The sequence below is a fragment of the Ammospiza nelsoni genome, chromosome 3 (genome assembly GCF_027579445.1).
Source record: "Ammospiza nelsoni isolate bAmmNel1 chromosome 3, bAmmNel1.pri, whole genome shotgun sequence".
NCBI classification, from domain to species: domain Eukaryota; kingdom Metazoa; phylum Chordata; class Aves; order Passeriformes; family Passerellidae; genus Ammospiza; species Ammospiza nelsoni.
Window position 1 is genome coordinate 6,442,982 of NC_080635.1, and position 19,147 is coordinate 6,462,128.

A 19,147-nucleotide genomic window follows, 5' to 3' on the forward strand; every position below is an offset into this window, starting at 1 on the left:
AAAAAGCTTTTTATGTGTGCTTCTGGAGCCTTTCTCATCAGACACACAAAAAGGTAGAAATTGACTGAGAATTAAAAGCAACTCATGAAATTATTTTTCTCTGTTTTACTCAAAATAAGCATTTGGGTAAAGTGAGTTTTATGCATTTGGCAGGATGGCTGACCCTTGTTTAAGGCAGAATGTCTTAAGGCATAACACTTCTCCTGGATAAGGATCTCCTGCTGCTAAATAGACACCAGGGCTCGTTGCTTGATGGATATTGTGCAGTAATGAGGACTGATGGTGCTGTTAGCAGACAGCCTGACGCTGAATGGGAGACCTGAGAGCCACAGCCAGGAACCACAGCACAAAGTGTGGCTCTCCCCAAAGAGCTAATCTTGCTTCTGAATGAGAAAACAACGCAGTTTTGATTTGTATAATCTCTCGAGGGTTGGTCAGGGTACTGGAAGAGTGGTTACTTCTGGGAAACCAGGCCTTCCCCCTCTGCAAAATGGAAATGCAGACTTTGGTCCTTGTCTAATACCACGAGTGTACCCTACCCTGGCAGGTTTTCCAGGTGTCAGGGCTGTAGGATTAACCAATAACTGGCTGCGCTGCCACCCCTCTGACATTATCTCAAATGGCATTTAATTTGGTGCAGGAGACTGACAAGAAGCAATGGTGAAAATTTTACCTTAAAAAAGTCAGAAAGAGCAAAGATGTGGCCTGGAGGTGTAACAATTTGTGCTGTGGATGAAAACAGAGGGTCTCATGCAAACGGAGGGATGTGAGGTGCTTCCATCTGGTTCATCCTGAGAGGATTCCCCAAGGTCCTACAAACCCATCAGTTTGTGGATTCTGCAGCAGGGGCTTAGGTGGGGGTGGATTCCTAAAGCACTCCCAGATTGTCACTGATATATTTTATGAAAAATCCTTTTGTTAGGATCTTTTCTCCTGAGAAGCTGAGAGGCCTCAGAAATGAAATGTAAACAGTAATTATCTGCTGCTGTGGAATGCAACAGGTGCATCTGTGATTGGTCTCATGTGTTTTTTTTAATTAATGGCCAATCACAGGCAGCTGGCTCAGGCTGTCTGGTCAGTCACAAGACTTGATTTCATCAGAAGGCTAGCAAGGAATAGAAAGGAATGGAATGATAATACTTTCTTCTAGTATAGTTCTAATATATAATTTTATTTTAACATAATCTTCTTTTATATTTTCTTTTAATATTTCTTTTAATAAATATAATTTTCTTTTAATATTAATATATATGAAACAATAAATTAATATATTTGTATATTTTCATATATTTTATTTATTATTATAATTTATATTTATATATTACTATTTTATATATTTGTACATTTTAATATATTATTTATACATTTTCATATATATATATATAATATTATAGATGAAATAATCAATCAGCCTTCTGAAACATGGAGTCAAGACTCTCATCTCTTCCCCTGTCCTGGGACCCCTGTGAACACCACCACACCAGATGACACTCCTGTCATTAGCTGACCATTTAACACTCTCACCAGACGGCAGGAAGCTCTCAGATGTCCCAGAAACATCACCCTGACAGCCCTGAAGGGAATCCCTTTCTGCATGAGGTGAGCAGCTGCTGTGCTTTTGAGAGTGTGCTCACACCCTGGTCACTCTGGCTCCTGACACACAGTCCCAGCCTGGTCTCCATTTCCCAAACAAGGTGCTGTCACCTCCTGGTGGCACTTATTGTCATGAGGCCTTTTAAATTGACTTCATGAAGCTCCTTAAAATTCAGTTTGAGACCTTATTCCCCATTTCCTGTACTTTGTGTAGCCATCTGAAGCTACAGAAAAAGGACATAAATAAACATTTCAGAGAGGCAGCGTTTTGCAGGTCACCTCACAGGGTTTTGGGTGCCCTCACAAAGAAGAGATGTTAGCTCAGATACTCCCCATCCTGTGGCCAGGTGAGCACAGCTTCTTGATATCATTACATGGACATCCCTCACATCTGCACTGGGTGCCCCAACAGGTGGGACCCTGCCAAAACGTGGAGGCCACATGATGACAGTGATGGCTCAGAGAAAGTGATGCTGCTAATTGCAGCAATTAAACAGTAATGACATAACTAATGCAAAAATTATGCATGGCCCGAATCCAAGCCATTGCAGTGCAAGAGGAATTCATCACACCTGGATGAAAATCACTCCTGTGGAGATGGTATCATATCTGCTTTTATGACTTGATCAGGGATAATGGTTATGGGGAATTCAGGGAACACTGGCAGCGGCAGGAGCAGCTGATGGGAATGGCAATGAAACACAAAAGGACTTTAAATGTGAATGGACAAATTGAACACTGAAGGTGAAGAGAACTGAAAAAGTTGTGTTACAGCAAGACCCTCCAGATTCATGCCCCAGACCAAAAAATATCTCATAGAGTGAGATGCAAAGACTGCCTTCAGTTGCAAATAACATTCAAATGGACACTTGGTATTTCCCTTTCCAAGTGCAAGGCAATAATGAGGAAGAGAAAAGTCAACTGGTTCATTTTCTTTTTACAAAGCAAATTTTGATGAAGAGAAGGTTTAAAGATCAGCGTTAATTCAGTATCATCTACAACCTGCATTTCTAGTCTAGTATGTTTTCATTCTTGTAAATTAAAGAAACTAATCTGAGAAATTAAAGAAAATAATTTCAAGTGACATAAAACATTAAGAAATTTCAGTGATATCGCTTAAACCTCAGAAATCAGGTATTCCCAGATAGCTGATAAAAACAGGTGAAAAAACGAGTCTGATGCATTTGCTTCACCCCTGACTCAGCTCTCAGTTCATTCTGCAAATTTGGCTTCTAAAATTTGAAAATCCACTTTGTCTTATTTCAAGGTATCTCCCAACAGGGCCATTAGGAGGACTTGTCAAAAATATGGCTGATTAGGCCTCATGAATTGCAAAGAAAAGATTTTTTTGGTGATGTTCAAAGCCAGTTGTGCCAGCCCACAGTCAGATCACTCAGAGGGCTGTGCCCAGGAACTCTTTCCCACATTTAAACCAGATGTTTCTGGAATTGCTGTTTGTGCAGCAAGAGCAGAGCTGCAAAATCTAAGAGTTCATGCTACAGGTTGAGAGCATTGTATGCTTGTTGGCCCAGAAATACTCTGGATTTGCAAAGCTGGACTGAAAACATGGTCAGTCCCCAGCCTTTCCCACAAATCCAGCCTGAAATATTACTGCATTAAGTGGTGTTTTACTTGAACTGTGTTATTTATGCTTCCATACTGGGTGTCTTAACGTGGCGATAAATAAAACCAAAATGTTTGCGGTGTGTTATCAGACATTTTACTGATGGATCTCCCTATGGACAAAGGCTCCAGGAAAAGGGAAGGGCTGAGGAGTCTCTGAGCTGAGAGCACACAGTGCAGAGCTGCTTTCAGAGGGTTTGGTACCCTGGCCCATAAGCATCCACTTTTAACCAATCCTGTGCTGAACCCAGAATTCTTTCTCCGATTTCTTCACTGGAATGAAGTCACCAGGGAGTTTTGAGAGTCAAAATTAGCATTTTGTTGTACAGCTTTGTCCTCCAGTAGCTTCAGACACTTTGGTTTGTTTGTAGCTAAGCACAGAAAGCCCTGAGGTCCAGTAAAGCAGACTGAGGGTTTGTGCTCAGGCAATAATGCAATGTATTGGCCACGGGGCTTTATGAACATACCTTGTTTGGTGTCTGAGGAGGAGTGATGGTTTTCCATTTAGACTGTGGAGTCTACTGCTTAATAATAAATACACTCCTGACATTGCTAAATGATAGCCTGCTTCTAATAAACCCCATGCTGATGCCTGTGTTGGTTGGAGTGGGCAATTCATCTTGCTGGGCTGTTAAAACTTTAGCTGAGATTACAGAGACGACATGAATCAGACACGATCAGCACGTCCCCTGCTGCTTTGCTCATTTTCTCCCCATAACAAAACGCTGGCTGGTTTTCTCTTCACATTGCAGATCTTGTTATTAGTTGATTTCATTATTAATCGCTCCTGAGGCTTGGGAGGCCTTTTCCAGGCACATCCATAAGGGATCCACGTGGTCCACAGTGAAGCACACCCCTGCACTTTCATGCTCACGCTTCTCCCAGGCTACTTGATATCAAGTTGTAATCCCTTTGTGTTACTGAGTACAGCCTGCAGCCACACTCTGAACACACAAGAATGAACTGAGAGCTCCAATTTTTCCCTTGATTTGCTACCAGAAAGAAAGAGATGGGAAAAAAAAAATAGAAGAAGAAAGGAAAAAAACCCTTATTATCCTCAAATCTAATTACAGCCTCAATAGCTCCTGAGGATTTGGCTTCATGAAGTGGTTCATAAAACCTTCCTTGTCATTATGCCCACTAACACCCTTTGGTCTCATGCACTGATAAGGGCTTGTGTGAGCAATTTTAAATGAGCTGATAACATGCAGGATGCTCCAGGCACAGCCAGGTGTCCTAGAAAGAGCAGCCCCCAAGGAACAATTCCTGATTACCTGGACAGACCTGGCTTCCCACTCCCCTGGGTCCCACCACAGGTAACAGCTCCCTGTGCTGGGGCTGGCACGGGGCCCCAGGAGGGTCACACCAGCAAGGGAAGGGGGCACAGGACACCACCAGGGATCCCCCACGGGCAGCAGGGACGGGGCCCCAGCACAGCCCTGCACTCCTGAGCACACAGCACACCTGAGAGAGCAGGCAGAGCTCTCAGCTCTGGAGCCATTGCCTCTCCAAAGTCACAGCCTGGAGAGCACACAGGCCCTTCCTGCACATCCTGCCCACCCACAGCTCTGCCATCATTATTTGCCAAAAAAAGTTGAAGTCAGGTTAAGAACATGTTCTTTTTCTTTCCCCAGTCCAGTAACTTCTTACAAAATCCGTTTGAGGCACCACAGGTTTTTCCTTTCCCTTCCGGATGCTTGTGTTCTCAGGCACCTTTTGACAACTACCATTAATTACTGTGATAGATGGACACGGCACCTTCCATTTCCACAGCCAAACCAGCAGAAGCTTTGCTTCCTACCATCAAAAGCAGCAAGCCCAGCTGCGAATGTCACCCTGCTCCCTGCAGAACAACCAAAGCTTGGTCAGCCTCAGTCTTTCCCCTACAGTCTCATGGACAACCTGAGCTGGCATCTCTCGCTAGGAACCCATTGCTCCTGGTTGGAGGAATTCTCAGTGTTCCTGACCCACCCTGAGGGAAAATGGCAACGCAGGACCCACAAAACACACCCAGTCTGAGAACTGGAGCTGACAAACCTGTGCTTAGGGAAAAGAAGGGATGGCTCCAGCCCAGAGCTGGACTGCAAATCCACCTGTATCCTCAGCCCCACAGGGCTTCCCAAGCCCTGATACCTCTTAGATACACTACAAATTAGATGCTAGCACACATCAGGGATGCCTATTACAGAAGGCCAAGGGATTGGGAGAAGCAAGGGAGGAAAAAGTGGTGGGCTTGTTGTGCTTAATTTTTTTTCCTCACTGCTTTTCCCTTTAAAGCATATTTCCTCTCTTGCTCATTCTGTAGGTTGGCTACCACACTACCTAAACAAACAGGAACCAACTGAGCACCTCACTGGGAGGACTGAATCAGACAGAAGATACAAGACACCAAATCTATCCAGAAAGAAAAGAAAGCCACATAGGTGACCCTCCAGAGCCACTACTTACTCAGCAGCAGCACAGGCAGAACCTCCCAGGCCAACTTCCAGATCAGCAGGAGCAGTTCAGCATCTTATTTCCAAGGCCAGACCCTCAAAGGTGATAAAGCTGCCTCACTTGCCTGGGTTATATGCTCAGTGCTAACACCACCAGGCCTCCCTAGTGCCTGTAATGTGATTGGGAAATATGATACACCTGTCCTGAATTAGAGGCGATGGGTTTATCTCATTTCAGAGCCAGCTCACGGATGGGTGGAGATCAGATCAGCTGTGAGAAATTCCTTTTATTGTGTGACTTGTTACTTGCAGTAGGGTGAAAACATCTTCTAAGGCGATCTTCTGCACTCTGAGGGATATCTTCTTATCTCTAATGCAGTTTATACAAACCAAATTGGTTTTTACTTCCAGCAGCTTTCCCTAGAAGAAAATCAATTTGAAGATGCAACGGCTGCGATCCTTCACGCCGAGGATCCATTGCAGACACACCAATGCATGCTCTGGCAGCACACAGCTGCAGAGACAGCATGAGCAGTGCCTCTTATCAACACATGGGTCCTGTCCAAATCAAGGTTTCATGTCCAGGGCACTGAATAATCCACTGCCACACTGTTAATAACAGTTCCATTAACAGAAGTGAAAGTATGTTGTAACCAGATAAGCAAACTCCTTTTAATCCCTCCAGCGTTCTGGGGCAGCCATTTCAAGCGCTGGATCAGTCATCAGCCAAAATAAATCCCCCCTGGAGGTGCAGGGTGCTAATCTGAGATCCACCCAGACTCTCTGCACCCCTGGGTGCAGGTGTTTCCATGCTCAAATCATTTGAATTGTCCTTGGTTGCTCCCCACCATCCACATGTTGTAAACCCATCCACCCCTGCAGTGTCAGCCAGTGCTTCCCACCACTGCCAAACTTCCAGGAAACCTCCTTTGCACCTTGCCTTCTGCACAGATCCCAAGGATTAGTAAGGAGGTGATAGCAGCCTCAGTATGGGAAGTGCTCTCTCCCTTGTTCTTCTTCTTTTGGTGAGATGATCATTGCTGCACATCCTTGTTGTCAGTGGCCTCAGGCAGCTGGAGTCCAGTAAAACTTGGAAAAACCATCTAAATTGTGTGGGCTTAGGCCAAGAGGGTCAGAGATGATGTCAGTAATACCTTGGATCTGGTTGTGACCACACATTCATCTCTGGTACACAACACAGGCTGGATGTCCATGGGGATGATCCAGGAATTGTCAGCAGGATCAGAACTCATGAAAACTGCTCAAAGTGCCTGTAATGCTGATTCTTCTGAAAACATACCAAATGCCAGCACACCACCACAGCACCAGGATGCCAATCTCCATTACAAGAGGCTCACACAACTGTTCCAAAGCTGTGGAAAGGAGGCAGTAGGTTTTTATCTGCCTGCTGCAGAGACACAGACACGTGGATCCATCAGATATTCAGGACCACCAAGTCCATGCTGAACCTGACACGAGCACAGCTGGGGCCACAGGAGCAGTGCAGAGTCTTGGGTTCTTTCAGAAAACTGTGGATGGGGGGACTTTGTTCAGGTGCTGTGTTATAAACCTGTCCCCATGGTGCAACTCTGAGTCACTTAAAAATGGTCCTAAATAGATTCCTACTGACTTGCAGACTCCTAAACCTTTCACCCTGGGAACAGTCCTAATTTCGCAATATCATTCTTTTATTGCACCTATCAGGTTACATACAAACTTTCAGTGCTCCTTCTCCTTTATTTTCTCTTGGGTTGGTTGGATGGCTGGTTGGTTTTACAACTGACAATTTAACCCTCTGCAGTAGCAGTACCTCGTCTGGACACTTTTTCATGTAAGTCACAGGAAAATGAGAGACATCACTCATTGTGAGGGATACATAATTATTACATGTGTGCTTACGCAAAACCCAGACATGGCTTCTTTTGTACATCACACAGAACCAGTTTGGGTTTCTTTAGTGCCCAAGCAGTATCAGGGAAAACAAAACAGCCCCCAGCTCCACAAAGGAAGCATTCTTACCTGTAAATTTATGTGTTGCTCTTTGTCAGCTCTGTGCTAACATGCAGCTCCATTCGAAGCTTAATTAGACTCAGTTGGAGAGGCAGTAGCTTGCAACAGGTTTTTATTCTTACAGGGTTCTTGAAGGCACTTCCAGTGATAAACAGAACAGTGGACATTGGGAAAACATCCATAAATCTGGAAAAATGTCACTGGATTTCAGCATGTAAGCCTCAGCAATAAGCCTCAACATAAGCTGGACACCCATACCACAGGCTTCCTCTAACTCTGCAGCCATGCAAAGCAGCTGCACATTAAAACTGGTGCTGGACTGATCATTCAAAATCAATTTAGCCAGAACATTACTGAGCAGCAGAAGTTTCTCCTGTGGCTTGTGTGAAACCTCCTTGACTTTGCTTCCTTTATCCCTTCTACAAACAATACCAACCCCCAGATTTCACTGAAGCTTTTAAGATCTGCAATGTGAGCAGTGCAGATCGCACTGCAGAGTTGTGACCAGAGCCACGAGGAACAGCAGCCTCTCACAGCACAGACCCTGCTTTGCTTAGGGCATGGGGCTGGGCTGGCCCTGCCTGGCAGCTCTGCCCCTACTCCCTCCTTCCCTGCCCCACAGGATGGGAGAGACTCTGACTGAAGGGCAAAAGGGAGAAACACTTGTGAGTCAAGATGAAGTCACTCATGAAGGAAAATGAAATTAAATGAAACAACCCCAAAAACAACCAAGTGATGCAAAGGCAGTCAGTCACCACTCGCAGCCTGATGCCCAGCCAGACAGGGACCTCCTGTTGCAGAACTCCATCCAGTTTTACCTCTGAGTGTCACATCCCATGGTGTGAGATGTTTCTTTGGTGATTTTGGGGGAGCTGTCCCAGCTGTCCCCTGTCCCAGTCCTTTCCCCAGCCTGCTCACAGGGGCAGCAGAGTGAGAGATGGAGAAGACCTTGGTACTGTACAGGCACTGCAATAACCAAAACATTGCTGAGTGTTACCAACACTGTTTTGGTCACCACTCTAAACCACAGGACCTTACAGGCTCCTCATTAACTCCATCTGAACCTTTTTATCTGTACAGGCAGATAAAAGGGTCCATGTTGACTGCCAGCCCAGCACTGCTAGTGTTACATGCAACAAAAAAACAATCCTTGGCTTTTTCTCTCTTCAAAACACCTGGTCTTCACTAAAATTTAGGGCAACTGTGGCAGGGAAATGAAGTAAGCCATCCCAAGCCACTCCTAGGAGCAGGAGAAGGGATCAGCACTCAGGGCTGTGCTTTTCTTGAACCACCACCAGCAGTTCTCCAGTCTTCATCCACCAGCCCCATTTTGCTGTTGCACTGCTGGATAAACAAAGATCCTTGAATTCAGTTTCCACCTCCTTACCACTAAATAACCACCTCAGCATGTTGTAACCTGAGGCTCTGTGCACAGATGATTTGTGCTTTTACCTTATGGTACTGCACTGGTGCAGAGAGAAGATGAGCATGAGACACCTGGAAATCACACAAGCAGCAATGTAAGGACTGCAAGACTTCCCCAGCCCAACTAAAACCAGACAGATTTGTTCTCATGGGAACATGGATCTCCTTTGAGAGGGAGAGGATGTGCTTTTTTCGACTTTTTCTGGTGTGTTTTGGGGTAGCATTAGTTGGCTCTTTAAAAGCCAGTTCCAGCCTTGAGTTTCCTGCTCTGAATCTAAATTTCCCAAGGCACAAGAAGTGACTTACCTGGAGATCATAAAGGCTGTCACAAAGCTCAACAGCCAGGATTAGAATCATATTTTCTGCTTTATCTTATGTTCTTTCAAGTCATTGCAAAACGTTACCAAAAAAAAGCATTGCCACCAAATGATGCTGGGGCTTAAGCAGCACTGGCGTGGGAGCCCATCTAGATCCCAATCAGTCACATTGTGCCTGCTCACAGCATGGCAATCATTTGTCTAGGCATTGAAAAAACACAAAGCAAGAAAAGTTCATCTGTTTTCAGCGTATTTTAATAAAGGGAAGAAACCTGAAGGTACGAGTTGGATTTCAGCAGCGAGTTAACCTTTTCCCTGACGCCATGCGAGGTTTCTCTGCAGGGGTGTCAGGCAGATTTGCTAAAAGCCACACTGGGGTTAACTCTGGAGACTGCCAGACCATGGCCAGCTTTATATAAAGCTCCCCAGGAGTCAGGCTGATACTCTCAGACTTCTCTGAAAACACTGCTGATCCATAGGGATAATCTCATTTCCTGGACCATGAAATAAGCTGTAGCCTAAGGGTTACAGCTGATGGCTGTGTGAGACACCATCACCAGTCTGACAAGTGCTGCTGCTCCCCAGGTCTGGGAGGAATGTGGTGGCTTTTGGGCCTCCAAGAGACTTGGCTGAACTTGGCTGCTGCTCTCTGGTAAGGGACACCATGCTTGTGCTTCCCTCTCCACTGTCCCTAGACACAGTGATCACTGAGAGCATGTTTTGGAACAGGAGGGGTTTGCTATAGCATTTGTGTTTCCCAAAAGGCAAGAGTGCTGCAAAGCTGGTCAAACAACTCCTTCCAAAAACACATCCCTGCAGATCCCATGGGTCCAGGTGCCCAAGCACACACACATGTGTAGTGAGGTAGCTGTTTCTGATAAGGCAAAGAGCATTTAGAGAGCTTTGGCTGTCAGGAGAACAGAGATTTTCAGCTTTGGTGGAAAACAGTAAAGCTAGATAGGTCTGAGGTCCTGCTCAGAGTGTACCTGCCAGGTGCTGAGCTTCCAAACCCATGCCAGGCTGTTCAGCAATTTGAATTTTCAGAGTTGAATTGCCAGGCTGTGGGCACAGTGCAGGTGTGAACGTGTTAAGCTTTGAGCTCCTGGGAGCTGCCTTCCCTTGTAAACACTAGACAGGGAATTACCACCCCTTGCCTGTCATCACCATTGTGAGGATAACATGTGATATGTCCCTGTTCAATTAAGAAGGAGCCCGAGGTCGCTGCCCCCCTTTGTGAAACGGGTCCATCCCTTCTGAAGCGCTCCCCTTTGTTTCCTGGCAGAGTGGTGGCACAGAAACAATGCCACCTCCCACCACGAAATGACAGCTTGCTCCAGCCCTCTCAGAACAGAGGCCCTTGAGGCTGGCACCAAGCGAGCTTGATGAGGTCAGTAATCACTGCAGCACATGAAAAGCATTTTGCACCAGTGACCTTTTGCACATAAAGAGCTATACTAGTTTTGCTTATAAAGCCGGGAAGATTTATACACACGGCTTTCTCCCAGCACTGAGGGAGGAGAAACTGAGGCAGTAAAATCCTGAAAGCCAGCAATTTATTCAAGAAGGGATGCTGAGAGCACTTGAAGGCTTAAAGCTTATGGTATTTCACCTGCAGTTTGCAGCACAGGAAACAAAGGATAGGATTTTCACTAAATCCTAGCATTTTTAGACAGAAACGATGTATTTTTTTTTTTAAGTCACATTGACAGTCCTGTGGAAGTTCTCTTTGAGAGCTGTTACTACACAAGAGCTGTGTGTACCTGTTACCTGTGGCTGTAGTGACAGCTGCCCTGAAAGACAGGCTGGAAAGGACTTTCTATTCCTAACACCCCTCCTGAGCTTGTCAGTCCTTCTCTCCCCTCAGTTCCACACAGAGGCAGCACCTGGCATGATCTCTGGTAAAAGACATCTCCAAAAGCTGGGAAATAATAATATAAATAAAGGAAATAATTTCTGCTATGCTAAGTGACTTGGAGACAGAGGGACATCGTGGCCCAGGCCACCCTGCTCACCAGTGTGAATGGGGAATCCCAAACCTTTTCTTCAGTACTTTACATTGTGGGCTACAAGGTAACTGGGAAGCAAACCCAGGTAATATCCCTCTTCCTTTCTTGGAGCAGTCTCTAATTTTAATTAAAAATTAAACCTTCACCATTCCATCAGTAGCAGCATTTTATGGGTGTCCCTTCATCTGTAGTTTGGAAACTGGGAAACAGAAATATGACACAATTACCTTAAATTAGCAAAAATATTACTTTTATGGAAGAAAAGTGAAAATCTGAATTAGTCCAGATCTGAAGCAGAGCAGTGAGAGACACACAGCAAAATTTTAGGGGATTTTTCAGTGACCCACGGCCTTCAGTGAGGAGAAATGATCACGTTACTGCCTTTCCTCCCAGCTTGACAGAAACGTATATCCTTTAATCTCCCACAGTGAATCCTCTGTTTGCTTGGGCTTTGGAGATTCAACAAGCGCCGTGTGCAGTTAGCACAGAGCAGGATTCCCCCTTCACTCCCTGTTTTGATCCTGGCCACAGCCACCAAGGACTGCTCTGCCTCTGGATACACAACAGGGACGTGCATCAGGCACCAATTCAGAGGTGCAACACAGCTCCACCCATGCTGTCTGCAGAAAACAGAAACATTCACAGCAAAGTGCAAAAATAATTCAGTGTCTTCCACTTGATCCCTGGCAATGTTTCTGAGCATCCCTTGGCGCATCTCACCTTGTGCACCCACCTCAAGCCCCAAGAGCTACTGAGATGCTTGTTTTGCTCAGCCCAAGTCTCCTTTAGGCATTAAAGGCTCTTCTACCTGTGTTTCCAGGGAGATTAATCGATGCTGTGCACACTGAGGTTCTGTGTACCCCAATACCCCTCTAAAACACTTCAGGCTTCTTTTTCTGCCATCCCTCCTCCTTGACCACAACCAGGCCAATACCAGCTGCATGCCTGGCGGTCACCATCTGCTGTTCCACCTGGAGTGCAGTGTCCCATTTTTATCTGGATGCTTCTCCTGCAGGGTTTGGATCCGAGCCCCATGCGGTGCCGCCTCAGCCGCGCGCGGCCACGTCCCGGTGCCCGTCCTGCAGCAGGTCACGACATGAGCATGTCCCAGCGCTGGCTCATGGCTGTGCTCTCACAGGGGTTGATCACCAGCTCCCTGATGCTCTCGTGGGTGTCCCCAATGCTCTCAGTGTCCAAGCAGAAGCGTGTGGCTATGTGCTCGATGTGCGACCCCACCTTGCCCCAGCGCTGCGGGGAGACGACAGGAGACAGGGGTGAAGGAGCTGCCTCTGCTCACCCTGCCTTCACTGCACTGCTGAACTTCAAAACATCAAGGCCACAGCTGCCATCAAGCCCCTGTGGCCTGATCCTGGCAAGTACAAGGTCCCCAAACCCACATTGTCACTGTGGTATTTTATGAAAAATCCCTTTGCTGGGATTTCTTCTCCTGGGAAGATGAGAAGCCTCACCTTCTCCGTGTTGTGCTCCTCTGGAATGTGATTTGGAGAATTGTTTACCCAGCATGTGAATTGTTTTTACTTAATGACCAGCTGTGTCGGGCTCTCTGGTCAGTCATGGGTTTTTAGTATTCATTCTTGTCTAGCCTTCTGATGTCTCCTTTCTCTTTCTCTAGTATAATTTTAGTATCATAATATAATATAATATAATATAATATCTTAAAATAATAAATCAGCCTTCTGAGAACTTGGGAGTCAGATTCTCATCTCTCACCTCGTCCTGGGGACCCTCACAACACCACAGCACACACCAAGCAGAGCATTTCTCCCATCAGCAGCACATTCATTTAACTCAGCCTCTGCCTGGCTTCAGGGAGATAATATATTACTAACAGCTTTTTCCCCAGGTCACTGGTTCAAATGCCAGCTCAGTGATTAACTGCAGGAAATGTTAGCATCTGCTGCCTGACTGGCAGCCCATGTGAACTAAATTGCCAGTTTGGGTTTGACTTCTGCATTGAAGTGTCCAGATCACCACCCTCACTAATAGACATCCTTATCAACACACTCATTTAAGAGGCAAAGGGCTGAACAGGCCAGAGTCTGTACTCCCAAACTGACTGTGCTTCCCAGATGAAGTCAGAGCACAGTCCATTTAATGTGCAGTAATACTGTGATGAAAGAAAGGGAACTTCAAAGGAAATATGGGGGATCAGTGAAAAGGGCTCACCTGCTTGTTGTCACCTTCTTTACAAGGTGACAGCAGCACCTGGGAACCAGGGAAGAGCGTGTACACAGACAGACAGAGCTGCTGCTGGCGCACGTGGTGGTTGTATGTGTATGTCCATTCCTGCACAGAGGAGGAAAAAGAAAGGTGGTGAGAGAGCAGTGCTGATTCTTTCTATTCTTTTACCTGGAAAACAAACACTTTGGCTTGGATCCTGCTCTTTACAAAATCAAACACAAACCTCACTGACTTCAAGAGGCACCAAGAGAAGTCATTGGGATGTTTCAAGCCTCCCCAAAATTGCAGTTGTCATTGAGGGACTGCAGGTACCCCAGAAAATGCCTACAAAAGCTGCTGGAAGAACATGTTTCATGAGACAAAAGATTCCATTGCCAGAACTGGGCTGTGGTTGGAGAACAAAAGGATGGGAAAAAAAACAGAAGAGAGGCAGGAACACTACCAACCACACAATGTGCAATCCTATTTTTTCAGGGAAGAGCAGCAGAGATGCTTTGCAGCTGTCAGTGGGAGACAAGAGGTGATACACAGCAAATGCCTGCAACTCCTGGGGTTCTGTTCCCAAATATCACAAAAATATCACAAAAGAGGAAAAGCTCTGCTTTCTATCAAGGCACTAGGACCAAATTTCAAAGGTTTGCTGAAGTGATTGGCTGTAATCATTGCTGCTCTCATTCCACTGGGCTGACCTGGAGGTTTTTTCCTTTTGCTGCTTTTTCACGTTCACCAGTGTTTTATCAGCTTGTCGGCCCCAGAAATTGGAGGAGCAGAGACTCTTTGTCCTGTGTGATGCTTACCAAACTACAGGAGATCTCTGGGATTGCCATCTTTTTCACCAGTGGATGTTTTTGGGAGAAGAAGAGGAGCAGCTGATAGACTGATGAGGATTTGCAAATGTACTGGACAAAGCACCATGGATGTACAGACACAATGCTTAGCCCAGGAGTGTTTCACAGAAGTTTACTCCAATATTTATTCCAGCTGAACATTTTCTGTCACTCACCTGTGCTCATATTACCCAAGAGCACCTCCTGAGAGAATCCCAGCCTCTCAGGCTCCCTGTTATTTGTGTGTGTGCACAAGCAGACAAGAGCTGGTTTGGCTGATGGGAAACCACAAGCCATGCTTTTACATAACCCTGGAGAGGGACTTCTGGACCAGGTGTTTTGCTTGTAACTTTCTGTGAGCATCAACTTTGAAATTAGAAAGAGCAGGGGGCTGGAAGGGTTTTGTGAGGGCTCCCATCCAGGGTGCAAAGCAGGATGAGCTTCTGCTGTGTAAATGGCTCTGAGCAGCAGATGGAAAGCAGTTTCTGAGCTGTGGCAGGGCAGGTGAGCAGGGCTGGAGGACCAGCAGCAGGCTGGCTTCACTAACATTGCAATAACCCTGCCAGAGACAGCAAGGACAGGGAGCACAAGGCTTCCCACAAGAGACCCCAGGAGCCATGGCAGATGTTTTAGCAGGGTACAGGCTATGAAAACTCTGAACCTGCTGGGAAAGAAAAGGTGCAAAGAGGAAGCAGAACAGCTGGGAGCTCAGCTATGGAGGAGTCAGAGCTCCATGAGAAGTGATGTGAGCAGCAGTGTGGGCAGTGGAGGGGAAGGCAGTGCTCAAACATATGGCTGTTAGGCTGGGGCTGGAAAAATGGGGCTCCTGGGAGACTTCAAGCCTTTCTGAGTGCTGGAGGGGAATGTGAAGAATGGCTGCCCTGCTCTCAGAGCTGGGATGCCTGCAGTGCCCCTGACTTTGAATGGTGGAGGTTCTGGGTTGCATTAGCATGAGTTATTAGAGCAGGGACACGCTCCTGGTCCTTTGGTATTTGTCACAGTCAGCAGCTCTAACTCTTCTCCTCAGCTTCAAAACAGACAGCTACAGGCATTTCACTCCTGGGAATAGAAATCCCACTTTCATTCAGGTTCTTAGCCACCTGGAAGGGAAAACTTGCTTTTGCACAGCAGACCCAGCTCCACAAGGACTTCACACTGTGATCCTCATACTCTGTGCTTCTCAGCCCACTATTCCCCAGCAGCTCATGGAAATCAAGCCTGGCTTTCTGAACAGCCTGCCCACAGCCTCCTCAGCAAGAGCTGCCCAGGATCTGGGTACACAACAAGCATTCATTTCCAAAGCTGTAATCCACACCCTCCTGGCAACCACTTTTCCCTGTCACATGGAGCAGGGTTTACTTGATCCCACAGTGAACACGTCCCAGACATCCCCACCACGCAGGCTGTCAGCTGCTGTGTAAACCACCAGCCTGGGAAATCAGGAGCCAAATTAGTCCAGCATCTGTGAAGAACCAAACCCTACGGGGCAAGCTCCAACATCTGTTCTTGGCACCCACGCTGCTACAAGCTGCTCTGAAAACCTGCTTTACATTTTTAACCAATTGCTGGTCATTTTAGCTCAGGACAGGGCTGGAGCTGCACCCATGAGGCTCCTCAGCAGCAGCCAGTTAATGCTGTAACTTGTGTGAATGTTGAATTCTCCAACTAACCCAGGCCATGGGACTTTTTTGTTTGTTTTACATCTTTACCTTCTTGCTTCACTGAGGTTATCTCACAGAAGAAGACTGCTCCTACCAGAGGTTCTCCATTATTTTTTTTCCAGACCAGGCTATGTTCAAACCCTCAGAATATTCACATTTTCTCAAGGCAGAGCCATCCTCTCACCCAGCAGTGGACTATGGGACAGGAAGGGTGGTGATAACCATTTTCCTTGAGCTGTTGTTCATCCTAACAAGTGAGGGCTCCAGAGCTGGATGTTCCACATCCAGCAGCAGTTCCACAGCTGACACTGGATCCTACCCTCCTGCCCCCAGGCTGTCCTTCCTCTGTCTTTATCTCAGCTGACAGATTTTCACACAGCTCATCTATCTCGGCAGAATGGCTTTTTATGGAAGCCAGCCCTGTTGAAAATGTTTTAACTAGCTCTAATCATGTCTTCTTCCCTTTCAGCCCTAGATGAAAGCCAAGGAAAATTATGCAGAAAATGAAGAAATTTGAAGGGGAAGGAGGAGGGAAGTCAGTTGAACACCACAGAATCCATGAAGGACTTTGAGTTAAAATATATGCCCATGGCCACAGAAATTTTTTTTCTTACCCCTTATCTTCCCTTATTTTTACGAGTTGGGATTAATTTTTTTTCTTTTTTTTCCCCATGAGGAACTACTTTATCTCCTAATCCCTGGCACAATGACATGGCCAGCAAAGCAGAGGTTGTGGTGGATGGGGCAGCCCATGGCACTCCTAAGGAGCCCTGCAAGGAGCCAGCCTGGCTCCAAGGCTGCAGAATTGCCTGAGCAGATGCCATCAGTGTTTAGAGCTGACCCAGGGCCAAAGAAAAACACATCTATGAGGTTAAACAAGATTTCCTGCCTTTTCAAAGGCAAAGATGGAGGCGTGGTGGAGCCAGGAGGAAGAGAGTGAACTTGGTGAAGAGAGCATCACCAGCTGCACAGCACAACCAGCAACTCCCTTCCTCCAGAGCCTCAGATAACACCAACCCCTCATCTGGGGCTTGTGACTCTTTCTCAAGGCTTCAGCATCATCTGAGCCGGCACCTGTCACTGCTACTCAGCATTACTGTGAACTGAGGAGATTATTTTCCAGAATGACCTTTGGCTTGGCATAGCCTGGCTGGCAGATGGAGCAAGGAGTCCCTCAGCCCAGAAGGAGCAATCCCACGGGAGCCCAGCATTCCGTGACAGCCAGGCCTGTGCTGCCCAGAGAGGTCAGCCGTGCCCTAAAGCAGGGGTAGGAGCAAGAGAAAAGCTTTTCTGAAGAAGGTGGAGCAATCTAATAATTCAATTATCCTCTTAAAAATCCCAGGGAAGGACTTGCCAAGGCACGAGTCACCAGAGGATACCGACGTGCTGCCCTCATCAAAGACCCTGGGATGCAACTGGCACTTCCACACATCTCAGGAGAGGGATAGCAAAGTACACCAGGTGCCCAGGACTGTCTCTCTGTTCTTCTAAAGTTCTTCTGATGTTTACAGTTTTGTAATGGAGTTTCTCACGCACTTTTCATGTAAATAATAATTGTTTTGCATTCCTTTCTGGAAGAGGATGGACTGTTGGTTTGACCAGTGTAGTTAGAGAGGTGGCAGTTTCATCCTCCAATCCACAGTCACCTTCAGAATTCTACAAATACCGAGGTCCAGAAATAAATGTGCCTTTTTTTGCCTTCGACATCTCAGCATGTGTCGTTCATTTCATGTCGTATTGTGGCACAGGACAAGCTGGGTGCAGAGATGACACTGCTGTCCCCTGCTCTGCTCACCCAGCCTGGCTCCCACAGCTCCAGCCAGCCCACAGCTGGGGCAGGTCATGCCCATGGAGGAGAAGAACAAAGGCTTTTGAGGGGAGGAGGGTCAGAACAGAATGTTTATGGTTGAGGTGTCTCAGGAGGGTCACAGTCTGGACAGATGCTAAATGCTCTCCAGAAAAAGGCCAGATTTACTCAGCACACAGAGGACCTCAAGCCAACTGGGATGAGCATCAAAGCCACACCAGGCAGGTCATCAGACTGCCTTTCCTTCCATCACTCTGCCTTTTTTTCCCAAGAAGAGCCAAGGTCATGCCACTCAAATGTAGTGGCAGCCGCTCAGCTGCAAAGCCCAGGTATTTTGGGGTGCAGGCCCAGGAAATGGATGCTGCAGCCTTTCCCCTGTTTCCTTGCTTGTCTAAAAGATGCCTGAGCTTTACATTCCTCTAGCAGCAACTGCTTACACGTGTGTTGTATCCAGGTCAAAGCATCTTCAGATTTTTTATCTGAAGTGTGTCAGGTTTCCTGAAACTGCTAATGACTTAAATAAATCCCAGTCAGATGTCTTTTCCAAACTCTATGAACTAATACCAGCTGACACTTGGTTTGAAAAAAAAAAAAACCCAACTATTCACATCTTCATTAGATAGATGAGGACAAAATTATGGTCAATTATTTTCCCTCAGATGCATTTCTCTCGTGAAAAACTAAATCAATCTGTTCATTTAGCGAACGAGACGCAACAAGGCATGGAGGGCTCCAGTGGGCAGGAGCACAGGCAGAGCCAGCTGTGCCCTGGGCCCTGCACAAACATCTCTGCCTGTCACTAGCTCAGAAGCACCCTGACAGCCACCCTGAGCTCCTCAACCACCTCAATCACCCTCTGAGAGCCATCCCAGGGGACAGAGCCCACCCTGACTGCTGCCAGGCCTTCTGCAGAGGGAGGAAAGGGCCACGTGGATCCCCAGGATGGGAAGACAGAGCTCTCCTACACAAAGATGAGGGGTCTTCTTATGCCTCAGTGCCCCTTTCAGTAATTCAGGACCAACACCAGACACCAGCAGGAAGGTATTTTGAGACCTCATAAGGGTGTAAGTCTGATTTCACCACTCATCTCAATTTACCCCAACTATGAATGTAGCCAGAGGTCTCACAACACCCTTCCCCTATACTACAGTTAGAAAATCCTAAAATAAAGAGCAGTTGATTGCCATCTGACAGTCCTGTGCCTCTCTCCTCAAACCATGATCTTCTCACACCCAGTCTCA

General features: G+C 46.6%; 1 protein-coding gene and 1 long non-coding RNA gene across 2 annotated transcripts in view; both read right to left on the bottom strand.

Annotated features, from left to right (window-relative positions):
* Window positions 1-2,961: 2,961 nt before the first annotated feature.
* LOC132071565 (uncharacterized) lies at window positions 2,962-5,746 on the bottom strand. The gene is made up of 2 exons (XR_009418142.1): window positions 5,665-5,746; window positions 2,962-4,208 (listed from the first exon to the last, which is right to left on the bottom strand). It is a non-coding gene; the product is annotated as an uncharacterized LOC132071565 (long non-coding RNA).
* Window positions 5,747-11,033: 5,287 nt separating this feature from the next.
* GALNT14 (polypeptide N-acetylgalactosaminyltransferase 14) overlaps window positions 11,034-19,147 on the bottom strand; it is a 98,086-nt gene continuing 89,972 nt past the window's right edge. The window contains exons 14-15 of the mRNA XM_059468160.1: window positions 13,597-13,716; window positions 11,034-12,657 (exon numbers count right to left, since the gene is read on the bottom strand). Of these exons, the coding sequence (XP_059324143.1) occupies window positions 12,499-12,657; window positions 13,597-13,716 (279 nt within the window). The 3' untranslated portion in view covers window positions 11,034-12,498. The remainder of the gene's footprint in view (window positions 12,658-13,596; window positions 13,717-19,147) is intronic.